Raw genomic sequence first — 19,033 nt, forward strand, 5'->3', positions numbered from 1 at the left:
TAACGTACTTTTAACACAAAAATTGTGGAATCGAAAATCCGCTGTAACACAATAGCGTTGAAACAGAAAAAACGCACAGTCCTGATTATATAATATAAAGAGTCTTATTCCGGACTATTTTCAGATGACCAGCCATCAATATTCATAAAATATATTCATAAATTTTTGTCTAAATATGTTTAATTATTGGTAGTCAAACATTGTTACATGTTATAGATTAATTGAAAAGATGATAATTCACTTTTCAGATCAAAAGTTCTTCATAGTTTTGTGAGACATGGTCACCTTCGAATTAAAACTTCTTTGCCATCAATATTAAAGCTTAAAAGGGTGTTTACCGGCATATCATCAGTCAAAGATTTTATTTTATCCCGAATCTTCTGTTCTTCGACTTCTTGATACTGTGTGAATATAAAATAAAATAACATACGAATAATATAAACAATGTTATTCTCAGAAATCTGTACTTACCGATTCTGACATCTTGAATGACTATGGTCACGACAATATGCAGAATTCCGCAATTCACGCCAACAGAGTTTAGTTAGGGCATAGAAAGATAGAGAACGATGTTAGACCTGTGAGTGAAAGGGAAATGGCGGTAAGCATTCGATTTCCTAAGGAATTCTTCATCAGTATAAATGTACAGTAAAGTGTGACTAAATTAATCAATGACCCCTCAACCCCTTTGTTTACATGCAAATGAAGAACTTCATCAATTTAATATTTTGGTAAATTCAACTTAATATTATAGCTTGGTGATGTTAATTTGTAATATTTTTTGACAATTAATACAAATCTTGATAGTTATTTTGATTAATTAAACATGTTTGACTATATACATTAGTTTCACGGATAAGTTAATTTTTGTGCCATCTACTATACGTAAGATGCTTAATTATATCACTGGTATTAGTAATAGTATAGTAGACAGTGCTTATCAAAGATTGCCTTATAGGTGAAACTAGTGTACCGAAGAGTATATCGGAGAGTACAGGGCATTTCAGCTAATTTTACCGTTGTAAATTGGTTATATCTTTGCTCCTGAGTGAACTTGAGGTGTGATATTTTGTTTATGGAAATTTGGGCGATACTCAATTGTCATATTTCAAGGTCAAGGTGATTCAAGGTCATTGCGTTTTTTGACCTCTGACTGATATTTGGAGGTCATTGTCTGAGAGCGCGAGAATTTTTATATTGTTTGTTGCTTGCTACGAGTTGGTATCTCGCACCGTTGGAAAGATAAATGCATTTTTCTCAAAACCAATTGATCGACACATAAATGCGTAAACACTCATATCATTTGACCAGAATAAGTTATGAACATGTCACTAGCATCAAACAATATAAAAATTCTCCTTGACCTTGAAATATGACAATTGAGTATCGCCCAAATTTCCATGAACAAAATATCACACCTCAAGTTCACTCAGGAGCAAAGATATAACCAATTTAAAACGGTAAAATTAGCTGAAATGCCCTGTACAATATTATTATGGGGAATCTCGAATATATTGCAAATGGGTTTAATGCTTCAGGGGAATGATTTTTTCTCTCACACGGACTTATTTTACAACCCATACTAACCATTGGTTAGTCAACAAGTAGTCGAAGGTTACTAAGCGGCATCTAGTGAAAATTATAATTAATTCGATTTGAATTGATAGTAGTAGTAGAAATACACAAGATAGGACATGCACAGGATAAGACAACTTATTGAAAACAGATCGATACCTATGAACATTTCGATACTGCTTGATCTTATTTATAAATTAATTGAGTTATATTTTTAATTTAATTGAATTTTCAATTATTTTTTACTGACAGTCAAATTAGATTTTTTCACCTTTTGACACCTATTGTTGTCAACTGCAACAATGACTTTTGACTTTTGTCACTCGCACCCAAACTTAAATTAGATTTATTTATAGGTCAATTTAATAAGGAAATAGAGATGGACAAAGGGGTGGACAATTAAGAATCGTCCAAATCATGAAAAATATACGACAGTTTATCACCATCACCAACAAGATCAACTTCGTGTTTAAATTACAGTTAAATTTTCGTTAGTTAATATTAGTTAAAAAGAGAAATCAGTGACTAGACAGAGAAATTAGTGAAATCAGTGACATAATTCCAACGGAATCTACCACTTAAAATAACCTCAACTATATAAACACACCAAGTTACCAAAATCACCTCAAAAAAAGTAAGTAAAATTTTATTCACCATGGTTTAGAGATGAGTTTTGGTTTCTTTTTTCTCTTTCCCTTTGCTCATGCAACTATTCAATTCTTATTCAAAGAAATCTCTGAAACTTTAATTTATCAGCATTTTGTTTTTCCCAATTGAATTAAAATGAACTAAGTTTCCATGTTGTTTGCTTTTAAATGAAAAAGTGCAACAGTAAAATCAATTTAATAGTAATAATCAAACAAAACCAAACATGATTTGGGACTAATTTCACCGCATTTTCACCTGAATATATAAAAGTTCAATTCTGATTCTTGCCAGGCAATGGAACAAGATGAAGAGGAAAAGGTTACATTAAGATGAAAATGAAGATATAATGAAAAGCTCTTGAGTCGTTTGTATATTTATACATATAATAAAATTGAAGCAGAAAAAGCGAGAAAATTTTGATCGACTTTCCATGTAATTTCAATCAAATGGCTCTTTCAATGTCTAAATCAACATCACAATTGATAAATTACTTTGCCAGTTGCATTTAATAATTTATTCAGAGAAAAATGTAAAATGAAAAAATTGATTTTCTTTTCGTTTCTTTTTTCATTTTCCCTGTCTTTTGTTTTACGCTTGAAAGTTTATTAATAAACAGACGGGTTTCCTTTGCAATCAAGAGACCAAGCATGATTCAATCAATCAGAAAAAGCAAGTTAATTAACAGATTATCATGATAATAGATCCAGTTATCCTTTTGGTTGGCAGAGAAAGCTACAGTTAAATGGGAAAGATAAAAGATACTGATCAATAATATTGTTACACCAAGAAAAATAATAAAGTAATCACCAAATGAATTAAAACAAACTTAAAGGTTTAATCAAACGATATTCAAGTAAACAAGATTACAGTACAAGAAAAGCAGTCAAAGCACAACCGACTTAAAAATAAGAGCCCATGTGAGAGACGAGGCTCAGTGAGTCCTCGTTGGGTAGCAACATTACCCGCCACTACAAAACAAAGAAACTGTCCTCAGTTTATTTAATGACGCTAACCATTGTAGTTAACATTGAAATATCTATTTTTTTGCTCTCTTGTACATTTGTGTTTTCAACTAAACGTGTTATACAGTGAATAGTAACGAATCAGCTCGGGTTTGCGATGGCGAATACCCCATAAATAAGGTGATTGATTGTATGTATGGGCCTGGACCAAGGACTGCTGACAACGTTTATTGTTTAACCGAATGGTCCCCAACATGGGTGAAAATGAGTGATCTGCACTTAGGTGATGGAAAAATTTTAGAGACCCAAATTACGGCCATTCAATCGTGCGACTTGGAGGAAATACGAAAGTGCTAAAAGCACCAACAACTTTGAGAAAATTGAGTGAAAATTTAGCTGTCGGTGGTGCGGAATCGGAACTGACGATAAGTCTAATATTAATAAACATGAAAAAAGATGTAATGTTGTTGGAGCTCCTGGTCACATACATGGAAAGTTTTGTGGGCCAAACTGTCCCGCTCCAGCCAAATACACACCTAGGGAAGATGGAAGGAAGCAAAACAAGGGGCGACCAAAATCAAAGGACTAATTTTTCCTTTCATATGTAACACTTCTCAAAATTTTTGTGTTCAATAAATGAATTTTGAATTTAAACATAGTGTATTTTTTTGTTTTGTAATTAATAATATGATTATTCAAATGGTAACAAGTTATTAAAATAGGCAAATTTTCAATGTTCATTTAGATGAACATTTTTATGTTATGTATGTTTTTATGTATTTTTATTTTTATGTTATTTTTATCTTACAAAAGAGAAGATTTCTATGTGAAATAAATGATGTAAAATTGTTAAACTGTTATTGATATAATCATTAATATTTTTGAGGAGTATCTTTTATCTTTCCCATTTAACTGTAGCTTTCAATGTTAGCGCTACTCTGCCAACCAAAAGGATAACTGGATCTATTATCATGATAATCTGTTAATTAACTTGCTTTTTCTGATTGATTGAATCATGCTTGGTCTCTTGATTGCAAAGGAAACCCGTCTGTTTATTAATAAACTTTCAAGCGTAAAACAAAAGACAGGGAAAATGAAAAAAGAAACGAAAAGAAAATCAATTTTTTCATTTTACATTTTTCTCTGAATAAATTATTAAATGCAACTGGCAAAGTAATTTATCAATTGTGATGTTGATTTAGACATTGAAAGAGCCATTTGATTGAAATTACATGGAAAGTCGATCAAAATTTTCTCGCTTTTTCTGCTTCAATTTTATTATATGTATAAATATACAAACGACTCAAGAGCTTTTCATTATATCTTCATTTTCATCTTAATGTAACCTTTTCCTCTTCATCTTGTTCCATTGCCTGGCAAGAATCAGAATTGAACTTTTATATATTCAGGTGAAAATGCGGTGAAATTAGTCCCAAATCATGTTTGGTTTTGTTTGATTATTACTATTAAATTGATTTTACTGTTGCACTTTTTCATTTAAAAGCAAACAACATGGAAACTTAGTTCATTTTAATTCAATTGGGAAAAACAAAATGCTGATAAATTAAAGTTTCAGAGATTTCTTTGAATAAGAATTGAATAGTTGCATGAGCAAAGGGAAAGAGAAAAAAGAAACCAAAACTCATCTCTAAACCATGGTGAATAAAATTTTACTTACTTTTTTTGAGGTGATTTTGGTAACTTGGTGTGTTTATATAGTTGAGGTTATTTTAAGTGGTAGATTCCGTTGGAATTATGTCACTGATTTCACTAATTTCTCTGTCTAGTCACTGATTTCTCTTTTTAACTAATATTAACTAACGAAAATTTAACTGTAATTTAAACACGAAGTTGATCTTGTTGGTGATGGTGATAAACTGTCGTATATTTTTCATGATTTGGACGATTCTTAATTGTCCACCCCTTTGTCCATCTCTATTTCCTTATTAAATTGACCTATAAATAAATCTAATTTAAGTTTGGGTGCGAGTGACAAAAGTCAAAAGTCATTGTTGCAGTTGACAACAATAGGTGTCAAAAGGTGAAAAAATCTAATTTGACTGTCAGTAAAAAATAATTGAAAATTCAATTAAATTAAAAATATAACTCAATTAATTTATAAATAAGATCAAGCAGTATCGAAATGTTCATAGGTATCGATCTGTTTTCAATAAGTTGTCTTATCCTGTGCATGTCCTATCTTGTGTATTTCTACTACTTTGATAAAATTATGAAATTATCACTTATTCATCTTATCTTCTTCCTATGAATGGAAAACTTATTTTTTCACTTAAATTGACTGAATTTGGTTTAAAATAAAAAACGCCACAAAAATTTAAAAAGTTGGCGTCGAAATCAAAAGAGGGACTCTTGATTTTGTCAAATTTTCGGCATTTTATAACTGTGATTTTTGATTGGAATGTACCGCTATGAGTGTGGCTTCTTTTGTGCGACACCAGATGGGGTTCCCTTTTCCAACCTGAAAGTAAAAAGTTTTTACTAAAAACTGTAAAATGTTTGCTTTTGCTTTAATCAATTACTGTCAGTAATTTACTGGTAACCGTCTGAGCTCTAAAGTTGAAATCCATGGTTAGCTTGATTTATTATGCAAGTGAACACAAAAAATGACCAGAAACCCGTTTAGGAATGAACAGAAAAAAGTAACACTTTAGTCTCTCTTATAAGTTTAAATTAATATCACATCTCATACCGACGAGATTAAATGATAGGGTTTAATTAATCCAGATGATTGTAAACATCATAATTTCTGGTAACCAATGTTTTTTTAACTGCCACTTCTATTCATTTAGCTACTCGTTGCAATCAGAGATTTGAATTGAATTGTGAATTGATCCAATATTGTAAATAAAGGCTTTTTTCATACCTGTTGCAAGCCTTTAGTGATTATTTTTAACTTGCTGAAGGTAAGTAATTAGTAATGTAAGTGATTATCTTACATTTATGACCATTCTGAGGTATTAGAGAGGACAAATATATGGACATTTATGAGAAAAAACTGAAACCAACATCAATATTGATAGTCTTATTGAAAACATTGTTAGCCAACTCTTAGCTTAATGTTGCAATTGATTGATCATTAAACTGATTGACTATTGATTTATTTAGTTCATCGAGTATAAAGCATGAATCGATAATACGACTACTAATTGGATCAACGCTTAACTATCCTCATGATTGTTGTATCGGAAGTTGGTCAGCAGCATAAGAATTGAGTTTCAAGTTGCTTGGAGATCAGATTAATGTAAAACTGTCATTCATTTTCATCTTTTACTTTCTCTTTTATTTCAATTCACCTTAAGGCTAATAAGATCTTTAGAAAAAATTCAATCATTTGATTAGAGAGGGAAAGAGACAGAGACAGTCATCTATATCATCAATAATATCATCGATATGATTACACTTTGATGGATATGAAGTGAAGGTGAACAACGATTCCGAAGTGACCAAGCATCAAGATCACTTCTGGCAAATAGTTTTATTGTTTTCATCTTATTGTAAAATCTGGTTTCCCTTCTTTGATTTATCCTTTGCCTGATTTAAGTCTTACGAATTGAGCTGAAAAGTTATTGTTTTGATTTGATATTTGAAAATTTATTTTGTCTTCCGTTCATCCAATTATTACGTTAACCTTTGCTTTCAGGTTTGATAAAGGTTAAGGTTTCATGTTTAATGCTTTAATAATGGTTATTATCATGAAGGTTTGTGCTGAGCCCGACTCACTTCACCTGTTTCCTATTTATGGAACTATCCGTTTGTGGTCAATTTATCCTATCCGGATTACAGCCACTCATTGGTTAACCATTCGTCTGAATTTATTGCAAAAAAACATTCCTTTCGATGCTGTTGCTTCACCCGATGACTTCCCTCTGATCAACAATCAACATTTAGTGATTACATTGATAATCATTTACTTGTGCTTTATAATCGAAATAATTCCTAGTCTAATGTCTTCTCGATTACCTTATAACCTTCGTCCATGGCTCGTCACTTACTTCCAGTGAAACTTTATTCCATATACATATTGTACATATTGTATTTGGCATATTTCACATTAATTACCTTCAACTTCACCATCTTTAAAACAGCCAAGCAAATTCATTGATTAAGTAAGCTGATGATCATCAGTCACAAAATTGCATTTAATTGTTAGCAGATTTTTCAGAAATTTTTTTCACGAAAAATGTTAGTCCAGGAAATTTCAAAGCCCACTAACAAAGTTTGATTCACTTAGCTATTTCATATAGACTTTGTGATGGCCTGGGTGCAAGGCTAAAGAATTTACCCAACATACTTGCGTGATCTGGCTCTGGTTATCACTGGTTCAGATCAAAGGAGCATCCCAAAAGGCGAGAACTGAAGCGGTATTGAAAGCGCATTATGGCATAAAAACTTTACCAAATTGACAATTAACCTTGAAAACGGAAAACAATCTTATAGATGGCAGCATAAACTTAGCGTCTTCTGGTTTAAAAGACTCTTCACTGAAGAGCAGAAACAAGAAAAATTATTAGGTTGTTCCGTTTGAAATCGGCCCTTAAGTTTCTTATTTTATCAATTTCCTTCTTGTGAGGCTGAGTTAGCTTGAGAATTCAGGTCTAAGGACTAAGTTTTCTTTAACATAACAAAAGACAATATTCCATTCGCACCTACTTACATGAAAGTTTCAATTTCAAGAATTTTCATCATTTAAGTTACTTTTCTTAAACCTTCGAACAATTACCAATAGAATCTGAATAAAATTGGAAATCGCCCATAGACCATGGCCACCATGTTACAGTTTATACACAACTTTTTCATTTGCATTAGGCTCAAAACATAGTGGCGAATTGATTTTTGTAGATAACCATGAGTTTAGTCAGAAAACCAGTCATCAAGGGAAGCAAATATTCAAAAAACTCTCTAATTTAAATGAACCTGGTCCTTGAATAAACCAATTCACCTCTAATAGGCATATCGATAAAATTTTGATTGAAACACATGTGAAACTACTGTATTAAAGCCACAAAAGGGTGTAAGATTGAAGGCTGAGCGATCTCTGGTCAAAAAGTAGTTTTAGTTCAAAAATAGCCGGTTTCAAACGGAACAACCCAATAAAGGGGCGCCTTAAAAGCTGCTTTTACCTCTAATAAATCGCTTAATGATTTCATATTTTTAACTCAATTAGATTGAAACGAAAACTTAAAGTTCTAAATTTGGGTTTTAATAAACATTTGAATACTCTTTTCACCCAAATATTTCATCAATTTGTTTGATTTTCCTCTTGTTATGTTTAAAAATAATCAAGGTGAGTTTGCTTCATATTTTGCTTTTGTAGAAACAGAAAAAACCGAACAATTAAGAGCTGCTACAGAATTAATCAAATTCAAGTGCAATTAAATAAAGGTTACTAATAAAACCTCTTTTCTTTAACCTGTAATTAGCAATTTATCTTCAATAGTTGATCTACATAAGCAAATCATTTACACTCATCTCAAGTCATCATCCATTAACCAAAAGATTGGAACAGTTTTCTTCAATTCAATGAAACTTCATTTTCTGGTCAATCAATTCCGAAATTGGTGGTAAAACAATTGAAAATAAAAGAATAATATTAAATAATTTTCTCCTAACCCTGCAAGATGAGTCGATTAAATGATCTGTATAACGATATGACACCCATGAACGATTTTGATGAAATTTCGTATAATCACAGAAGAGACCAACAATTGATATTTTACCAAATGTTGAGTTGGGCAAATCAGTGAAATATACTTGAAATTGTCATTTATCGGAAAGAGAAATGCACAAAAATATTATAAGGTCATTAGGTCATTTGCCGAAGTTCACATTTTATCAATGAATTTTTGTCACTCCCCCCACCCTATATATGAATTTTTCATCAAAATCGGTCATGGCGGTCATAACGGAAAACTTCCTTTTTGATTTCATGTAATGTTGTGTTTGTTTAAACTGGTTTTGGTAGATAATTGTTTAGAGTAACAAGATCGCTCGTCGATGTACCGGTCAAACCTCTCTCCCTTCATTTCACGATTTCTCTCTCCACCAACCTATCAACATCAACATCTTCAATCTCCTCCTTATCATCATTTTGGCTTTCTTTCTCTCTCTTTCATTCTCATTCTTGCTTTTATCCCTCTAAGTAAATCAATATTATGCCAAAAGTGGTTAAATTATAATTCAATGATCTGCTTTCAATTAGGACGACAAAATACATCTTCAATTGGTTGTCTTCGTCTTTACTTGACCGTGTAGTGCATAAACAGCAATGTTACTTTACATTGTTTTCATAGTTTTTTCATCGCTTCTATTAGGTAAGTTAACTGTTTAATTATATCAAAAATTATTAGAAACTCAGATTACAAATATAAAGGTCAGATTCAGATAGTTAATCTAACAACGTTGATATCATTTTTCAAAGTATCGATACAATTTGCTCAGTGAAATATCACTCTTATCGATAGTATCAGTGCAACACTAGTGTGGAAACACCAGTCTTGAAATCTGGTAAGTTCATTTGATCTGAAATTGAAATATTTAGAAGATTAGATTAGATTATCTTTTCTGTTTATTTATTATGTTACCTTGAAAGCTGGGAAAAAGGCACAGCAGGTCACTCGGACCTTGAGTATGAATATGATAAAGTTAAATGTATGATCGATCTGATGAATTATTGTAAGGGAATATAAAATTTAAAGATTGTGTTGAATTGTCAATTTTTGATTCGATCAACTTTCAAATATTGTATTGAAAATATTGGAACAATTACAACTAAATTTAGTAATTATGTAACGGGTCCAAGCAAAGGGTTGTTCGTCTCTTTTGCGACTTTTGAAGCTTTTTTTACTTTTGATTTTAAATAATTCATTGTATGAATAATTATTCAAATTGTTACAGTTAAATGAGTTCTTTCATCTAATGTATTAATAATTCAAATGTTTGTTCAATGAGCTCTAAAGAAATTGGAAACATTATCGTTTGTGTTGTATAATTTTCCTTATTCTTATAATTTACAGCTATTTTAAATAATTCATCTTATATTTATCTTATGATTACTGATTTATAGATTGTGATTCCAAAGAATTTAAATGTAAATCAGGACAAATTATACCAATTGATAGACTGCATAATGGTTTCAAGGACTGTTATGATGGATCAGATGAAGACTGTCTTAACAATCAGCATAAATGTTTATGCGGTTTACCGGTTTGCCTCGATAAGTCACGAGTAAATGATGGTATAAAAGACTGTATCGATGGCTCAGACGAAGGTCATGCTGATACAAATTTGTGCCGTTATGATACTACAGGTAAATAACTCACGACTTTATCTAAAAAATAAAATTCCAATCAAATTTGCTTTTTTTCCATCACAGAGTTGGCTGTTGGCGGGGCTGAAAAAAATGCTGGTAATAATGATAAACTTGCAACGTCTAATCTAGTCTCAGTAGTCGTGTCCAATGTAAGCGCACCAACCAGTGCATTTACACAGTCATCTACGGAAGCTTCACCTCTTTCTTCATCATCATTACCATCAATCTCATCACCATTAATAGCTCCAGCATCAACGACGGACGATGTTTTTGTTGAAGTAACCGGTACATTTGTTCCTTATGAGCAACTCCGACCTTTTCGACCTGCAGTGGCATCTTCCGTTATCGCTTTACCTCAATATTCTTCCATTGTGCCAGCTGGAAGTAGATCTGTCATTGAAATAACTGGAACTTTATTGCCAGGAGCTGCTCAAGAATCGACTCCAGTTACAACACCAACTTCAACGAGACTCCTGGTCAAGACATCAAGATTATCAGCTTCAGTGGCACCTACAACTGAAAAAGATGAAGATGCTAAAGTAACTACAGAGTCACCTTCACCATTCATTACAAGAAACATCGAACAAACAAGATTTTTAGTTACGACAAGTCGAGCTCCACTCTCTAAAAGCACCAATAAAGTTAAATTGTATACTGGTTTCGTCTCTATAAATGGAACTAAATACAATTTGTTAACTGTTAGCAATGGAACTGAGAATACTGAGGTAACAATTACGATAAACGAATTTGATAATTCCAATGGAAAGGTTCGCAATGGAAATAGACGAATCAAACCTGGCGAAGTAGGTGTTAATCTAGATCAATTTGGATTAACTATTAATTTACCAAGTACATTGAATAAAATGATTTCATCTCGTGATTTATTATTGGGAAACGCTGATGCCAATAATAATCTCAAGTATACCACAATAATGATTAGTGATGCAAATAAGGTTAAATTTGATCAAACAACCGGATCGAACGGACTTTTATTAAATCAAGATAAATCACGTCGAATGGACTCTTCTGAAGGCTCAGATCTAAATAAAGATGAGCTAGTTGATTTGTTGAAATTATCTGTGGCCGTTGAAACTTCACTTGACAGTAAACTTAAAAACATTGTCGTTAAACAGTCAACTGCTGTTGAAGTAAATGATTCTGAAGCTAAACAATCATCTAAAGCTAAACATGTGCCTCATCAATCTGGTACAAACCGTGCATTATCAGAACCAAATGAGCAGTTTGTGGCTTACGGATTAGAAAATTCTGATGTTAGTGCTAAAATAGTTGGTAATCAATTTCACTCGTCTGGGCCAACAGTTTCATCAATTACACCAAGTCATGTTAACCTTCCAACACGAACTGTCATTGATAGCTTGAATGAACTTGCGGTCGATTCAGAGACTCCTGCCTCAAGTAAATACCAGATTACACCTCCACTTGAAAGTGTTAGCTTAGTTAGCAAATCAGTTCCAGTTTATGAAAGACCTACTTTGAAACTACGAGTCGACCCTATCAACACCCAAACCAAAGCCTCTGGGCTGATTGGTACCACAACAATCTTTGGATTTATTGATTTCACTACAACAATTAATGGATCACTGGTCATATTTACTCCTAATACTCAACAACTTGCAGCTAAAAATGATAAACGTAAATGGAAATCAACTTCTTCAGGGTTAATTCAACCTACAACTGCATCATCAATTGTTTCATCTACCTCATCCCTTCATATGAGTTCTATTTTAGCTTCTTCAATCAATTTACGTGATAATTTAAAACTAAGATCACGATTGGGATCAAAAATACGTCCTAAAATTGGACCAACAGCAACTCAACCCTCGATAGTTGAGACAAGTGAATCGATTTTCAAACTAAAATCTGGTAAATATGAATCAATCAATTTCAATCCAATTGCTTCATCAAAAGACACTAAACTCAATTCTAGACAAAGTATCATTCAATCTGGTTTATCGCCAAGCGTAACCTATCAATCTGTTAATCGTCAATCAGCAAGTTTATTGGCATTCAAACCGACAAGTGTTCAACCAACTGGTTTACTTTCTTCTTTTACTGGTACAATTTCAGCTAATCACAGTTTAACCGAATGGACAACATTAGTAATTGGAACGTATATTAAAGGAACTTATGCTCATATTTTGGAAAGTAAATCACGTATTTATCCTAAACAAGAGGTAACATTAGAACCTTCAAATTTAATGTCATTCATTCAACCATCGAACAAGCCTTTACTTCAACCCTCATCATCATCATCATTTTCTGTTTCATCCTCATCATCGGCATCTTCCGTCCAATCGGTTCCAAATCGTATCTCACCAAAACCAGATTCAATTAAACCTTCACACCAAATTACAATCACAAGTGGATTTATTTTACCATCAGCGGCTAGCTCAATTGATTCGAGCTCTACGGCAACCTTCAATACTATGGCCGAGAAGCCAAACACTTTAGAACCATCATCTTTACCGTCATCGTCATCGATCGGACTTTCTTCTTCTATGATTGAACCAGAAACAACTAGTTCATCCAGACAATTTGAGTCAACTGAAAGTTTAGATGAAACTATTAGAGCATCATCATCTGAATTTTCTTCACCATATTCTTCATCAACTTCAGCTTTGACCTTTACACCTATTCGGGCTCATGTTACAACTTACACCTATTTCACCACTTACTTCAAGGATGGTTCAATGTTAGTTTCCTCCCACAAAGAAATCGTAACAAATACTCAATCAGCTACCAAGCAAACATCAAAGATTGTACCCACTTCCAGTTCAAAGGTGCTTCCTCCGGTCACTTTTTACACAACTTATACTTATTATTCAACACTTGTCAACGGGGGCTCACAAACAATTAAAACCAGAGAAGAAATAGTTAGTCATGTGTCAAAACCAGGAGAAAAGGTGAATCCAATCACTATAAACTCAATCGTACCCACTCAATCTCTTTCACTAAACCAACCACAATCTACTGTTCAACCTTCATCATCTTCATCATCTTCAATATCTTCAATTCCATCATCAACACCTCTTTTACCGTCTTCAAGTTTAGTCAAACTAGAAGCTTCCTCAACTGATACAGTTTCTCGTAAATCTATTGCTCCTGCCCGAACCTACTACACAACTTTTACCTACTTTACAACCTACCTTCGAGGAGGATCAAAGTCAATTGTATCGCGATTTGAAACAATAACTAACGTTGCCTCTGGTGACAACAATATGGATGAAACTTCATCTGCTGTAATTGCACCTTCCCTAATCAAGCCTAGTGCAGCTTTAACTCGTTATACAACTTATACATTTTACACAACACACGTACGATCAGGTTCAACTGTTGTCTCAACCAGCAAAAAGACAATAACAAATGTCGCTACAATTCCTAAAGAGATTGTTCGACCAACAGGAAGCTTGAGAAACTCAATTAAACAAAGCAAATCAGCTCGCACAGAATTAATTACATTCACTTACTTTACTACTACTTATAATCAAGGAAAACCAACAGTTTCAAGTCGTTTTGAGACAATCACAAGTGTCATCAGTCCTCAAGCATTCGGTCAACGATCAGTTTCATCAATTAAACCATCATTATCATCAACATTGTCTTCAACAGTAATTAACAACAATTTACTTTCACCGTCAGTCACATTTGATCAACCATTTCCTACTGAAAATCCAAGTCTAATAGACTCTTCTTTTGCCAATTTAAAGTCTTTCGAATCATCGTCATCATTAAATGATGTTCACCTTTCATCGTCCAAAACACCTGAACTTCCTGTTGTTCCTGAGATCAAAGATATGACCTCAATTGACATAAGCAGCCTTTTAGCTGGTCTTAAGGTTCCTATTACTAGATATACAACTTATACATATTTCACAACTTTGGGTCAAGGTATATCTCGATCAACAGTCACTCGAACACAAGTTGTATCCAATGTTGTCACCGATACAATAAAGTTGAGTTTACCTTCTGCTTCATCCTCATCGTTACCAAACTTATCGTCACCTATTAATGAGAAAAACATTTCAACTGGATTACAATTGAATCGCCGAGCTCCAGTTTTAGATGAACTTGAAGTCGCATCAAATGAAAATCGACCACAACATGCTCACGATAAACCAGTTACATTTTACACCACAACAACACACTACACGACAATATTACTACCCACCGGTGGATCAACCATTTTGAGTAATATTGATGTTAGAGCGAGTGTTACTCGATTAGCTAATGATCAAGTTCTTCCAACTCGACAGATTGATTCAATACCAGAACGAGAATCCATTTCTCTTGATTTACCTAGAAACAATAACAATGGTAATGCTGAAGTAACAACTTTATCATCTTCAATTTCACCACCATCTAGATATGATTATGGGACTAATCAAGTAGAGGTTGTCAGTACAGTAAACATTCACCGAACTCACGAAACTGATCCTCTCTTGACTTATGAGACATCATTAACTTATTTAACAACATATTTTGATCAAACTAAGCCGATTCGAACTGAGACTAGACGAGAAACTGTTACAGAAATACGTCGAAATACATTGATTAATCCATCAGTGACAAGAAAACCATTGATTATTCGTCGAACACGTTTACGAGGTGCAGCTGCAAGGGACATTTCATTAGATCCTAGAGATGGATCACATTTAACCCGTAAACCAGTCGTTGTGATCACTAAAAAGCCAATCATTGAACCAACAGTTATTTTAGATCGACCTTTTGCCTCTGACCATTTTCCTCGTGATTTTAATCGCCACCGTGTCTCTCATGTTGATGAACCTGGCCTGGCTCCAACTCCTGTTACTTATTATACAACTTTCACTCACTTTACAACCGAATTGGTTGGTGGACTTCCTGTTGTTCGCAGTCGTGAGCAAATTTTCTCTACAGTAATCACAGACAGAGTCTTACCTACTCGAACTGGATTTGGATTAAGGCCATCAATCGGACTGCGAGCCAAACGATCAACCAATGACGGAGACGATTTAATTATGGAAGAGAGTAATTTAGATCCGATGGCTTTCGAAATACCAAGTGGACAAATTGTATCAAAAATGAAGGATAATGAAACTAATGATGATTCAATGAAACCAGAATACTCTGATGAACCAATAGAAACGGAGGATGAATCATCATCAAAAACAGTAAAACCAATTGAAGAAATGGGTACGTACATTTTGATCAGCGCTTCTGCTTCCCATTCCATTGCAACTTCCTTGGATTCAACCAATACCTCCAATACCTTTGCTTTCGCGCCCGCAAATGCTTCCATAGCGCCACCATTATCATCCTCGTCATCGTTTCCAATGTCTTCATCGTCTTCACCTGTCTCTGTGCTCGTTTCTATTCCCTCCTCACCTGAAGATCCAACTCCTTCCCTGGACTCGATTGGCGTAAATCCATCATCCAAAGTGGGTATCATTTCCTCTCATGTTTCCTCTGTTGTACAAAATGGTCAAACAACCCTTTACACCACCCAAATTTATGGTACCTACATTGGAACCATTTATGCTCATTTAGCCAAAACCCAAACTTCCTTGTTACCTTCCTCATCATCATCTTATCAGATTGACCCTGCTTCATCCAGTTTACCTATTGGACTAATATCAGAATCGGTTCGAAGTGAGATTAATTTAGGTACAACAACATTGTTCAAAACACAAGTACATGGAACCTTTATCAATGGAGTTTATGCTCATTTCGGGCAGGTTACATCAAACCTAATTGCTCCTTCAGTATCAACCAATTCAAAGATTGAATTAACTCAGACACCGATTTCAGTTTTGATTTCTACTGAAATTAACAATGATATCACAACTTTGCATACTTCTGAAATTTACTCAACAATGATTTCTGGTTTTAGTGCTCAATTTACTAGAGCTACTTCATCAGTTGTTGAGCCAACTGCAACCAATCAATCAACGGTAAGTTTTTCGGGATCTTCAACTTCAACTCGTCCATTCATTGTTTTCCCAAGTCGAAAGCGCTCATCAAATTTAAATAACTCAAATGCAAACGAATTGGTAAATCAATCGACAACATCCATTCATACCCAAACAGTTACCAAAACAGTAACTGCAACTCCAGTTGTAGATGCTTCCTTAAATTCATTGATTGTTGAAACGAATCTAGAAGATCAAGATGAATCTGAACCGGTGGACAATAATAATGCGAATAAAAATTCAATTGCTAATAATGATGATGAACTACATGAAGCTGAATGTTTTGACAATCGAGAAGGTTGTTCTGAAAAGGTTGAAGTTGGTCATGACGAATACGATTCAGTAGCAAATGAAGATGTCCACCATGAAGATGCTGTGGAACATCCAAACAGTCGAACTGGCAGGTCAAGTCGACACAGACCCACTCGAGAAAAAAGCCGTTACTACGATTATGAGGCTCCTGCTCAACCATCGAGTAACAATGATGATACAGATTATGGATCAGATCAAAGTGCTAGATACAATGGTAGGTATTCAGGTTACGTTGATCCCTATTCAGCACAGCCAGTCCAACCAGTTGCGGCACCAGCTGCCATTCCTACTCCAGTACCAGCAGCAGCTCCTCAGGGTCGGTACAAAGGAGTATTTGGACAACGAGTTGGAGCATCAAGTCGTTCATCTTCATCCTCTCCCACTTCGTCTTCATTCACCAATGATTATGATCCATATACAAATTACGGAACTTCAGCTCCAATTACACCAAAATCACAGCCTGCTCTGATACCACACTCTCGAGGTCGATTTGCTGCTAATGATCCAATTGGTGCTAATCGTCAGGATAACTATCCTGCTCCTCAAGCTCAAACACAACCAGCCTCTAGACCAGTTGAGGTTCTTCAACCTTTTCAAAATTTGCATGAAACTTTATCCGATCGAACGTACAATTCAAATGGTGTAACGGCTTCACCCGGTCGCCGGTCTTCTAATCGTCAATCATCATCACAATCAGGGCGTCGTCGCTCATCTTCAAACCCGTCTTCAAGATCAAATTCCGGTGATTTAAGTGATACTTTGGGTGTTACCCCACGAACAACTCAATCTGAACGTGCTTTAGTTGCTCGCTATCAAACACCCAAAAGATCACAAGTTGAAGCTCAACCAGCTAATGGACGATCATCACGAAATCGTGGTGGTAATAGAGGACAACCTGTAACACCTAGTTACATTGTAAATGACCCTCCAGTTGCTCGAGCTTATGACACAGAAGAACCAGTTGAAGATCCAATTATTGAAGAAAATGTTTACGTTGAACCATCAACTCGTGGTCGCAATCATTTCGCTGTTTCATCCAGAAATCGTGGAACAGGTAAAACAAGACGAATTATTTTGAACAATCCAGAACCAAGTCGACCACCGGCAATAGTTTTACCTGCTTACACACCAAGTCCATCTTTGATTTTTGCCTCTTCCATAACTGAATCACCAAACTTATCCATTCCAGATGCATCTAAAACTGCCATTACTATAACATCACTTGTATCTGTCGTTAAAACTTTGCCCATTCGACATGGGTTCTTAACATCATACGCAACTATAACAACAACAGCTTTCAATAAATCCGTAATTAACCCAAATGAATATCAGTTGAGGTTAAATCCAACTAATACAGCTGAAACTTTGACAATATTTGATTCATCAACAATCGATCCAACCAAAGTGAGAGAAACTTTAATTACCACAACAACATTGTTAGAAGTTAAATTGGTTCCAATAAGAATTGGGTTTTCCACTCGAACCGATACTTTAACTGATACTCAGGTTTTAACCACATTCGTAACCTCAGATAAAACCATTCATCCCACAATCCACCACGCTTACCCAGGGTATTCTTTCCCACCCTCTGGAGTCCATAATGATCCAGCTGCAGCAGCCGCTGGAATCGGTGGACCTTCAGGTGCATCACCATATCTACAAACGGGATTACCCTATCCTCATGGAGGTGTCATTGGTGGTGGTGGTCAACTATCCTTCAGTCAGGTTACTGCAACAATAACTGGAACCACAACATTAACCTCAACCAAAGTAGTTTCCCTCGCTCTTCACGGCAAAACTCTTTTGTCCACCTTAACATTAAGTTCAACCCTTGAAACCACCTCAGTGACAACCTCACTAGTACCTGTTTCCTTAGCTCCATCTCAACCCATCTTTGTTACCACTCAACCACCCGTGGTAACAACATCCTTAACCATCCATATTACCGGAGATTCCGGTGATGTTACTGAATTAATAACTGTCCTAACAATTCCAGGACAAGTTTTCCATACCAAAGCCATTCGTTCAATCAGATCAACTCCAGTTCAATATGATCAGATGATTCCCATTGAGAAAACTTTAGCTCCATCATTGTCATGATTTGTCCGTTTTTACATCAACATTTGTGCCTAATAATTGATTTATTTGTACCATAGATGTAATGTTGCTTTCATTGTTATTATTGTAATTTTTCCCTGCTAATCCATTGCCAATTAAGTCGGCACTTGCTTGCATTT

General features: G+C 34.5%; 1 protein-coding gene across 1 annotated transcript; it reads left to right on the forward strand.

Moving 5' to 3' along the window:
- Nucleotides 1-9,324: 9,324 nt before the first annotated feature.
- Nucleotides 9,325-19,033, forward strand: LOC107361858 (uncharacterized). The gene is made up of 3 exons (XM_025160790.2): nt 9,325-9,517; nt 10,270-10,512; nt 10,579-19,033. The coding sequence occupies exons 1-3, from the start codon at nt 9,472-9,474 to the stop codon at nt 18,894-18,896; spliced, it is 8,607 nt and encodes a 2,868-aa protein (XP_025016558.2). The 5' UTR covers nt 9,325-9,471; the 3' UTR covers nt 18,897-19,033.

This window comes from Tetranychus urticae, chromosome 1, assembly GCF_039701765.1.
Source record: "Tetranychus urticae isolate SD_2017Ah chromosome 1, NJAU_TeUrti_SD_1.0, whole genome shotgun sequence".
Classification (NCBI taxonomy): Eukaryota; Metazoa; Arthropoda; class Arachnida; order Trombidiformes; family Tetranychidae; genus Tetranychus; species Tetranychus urticae.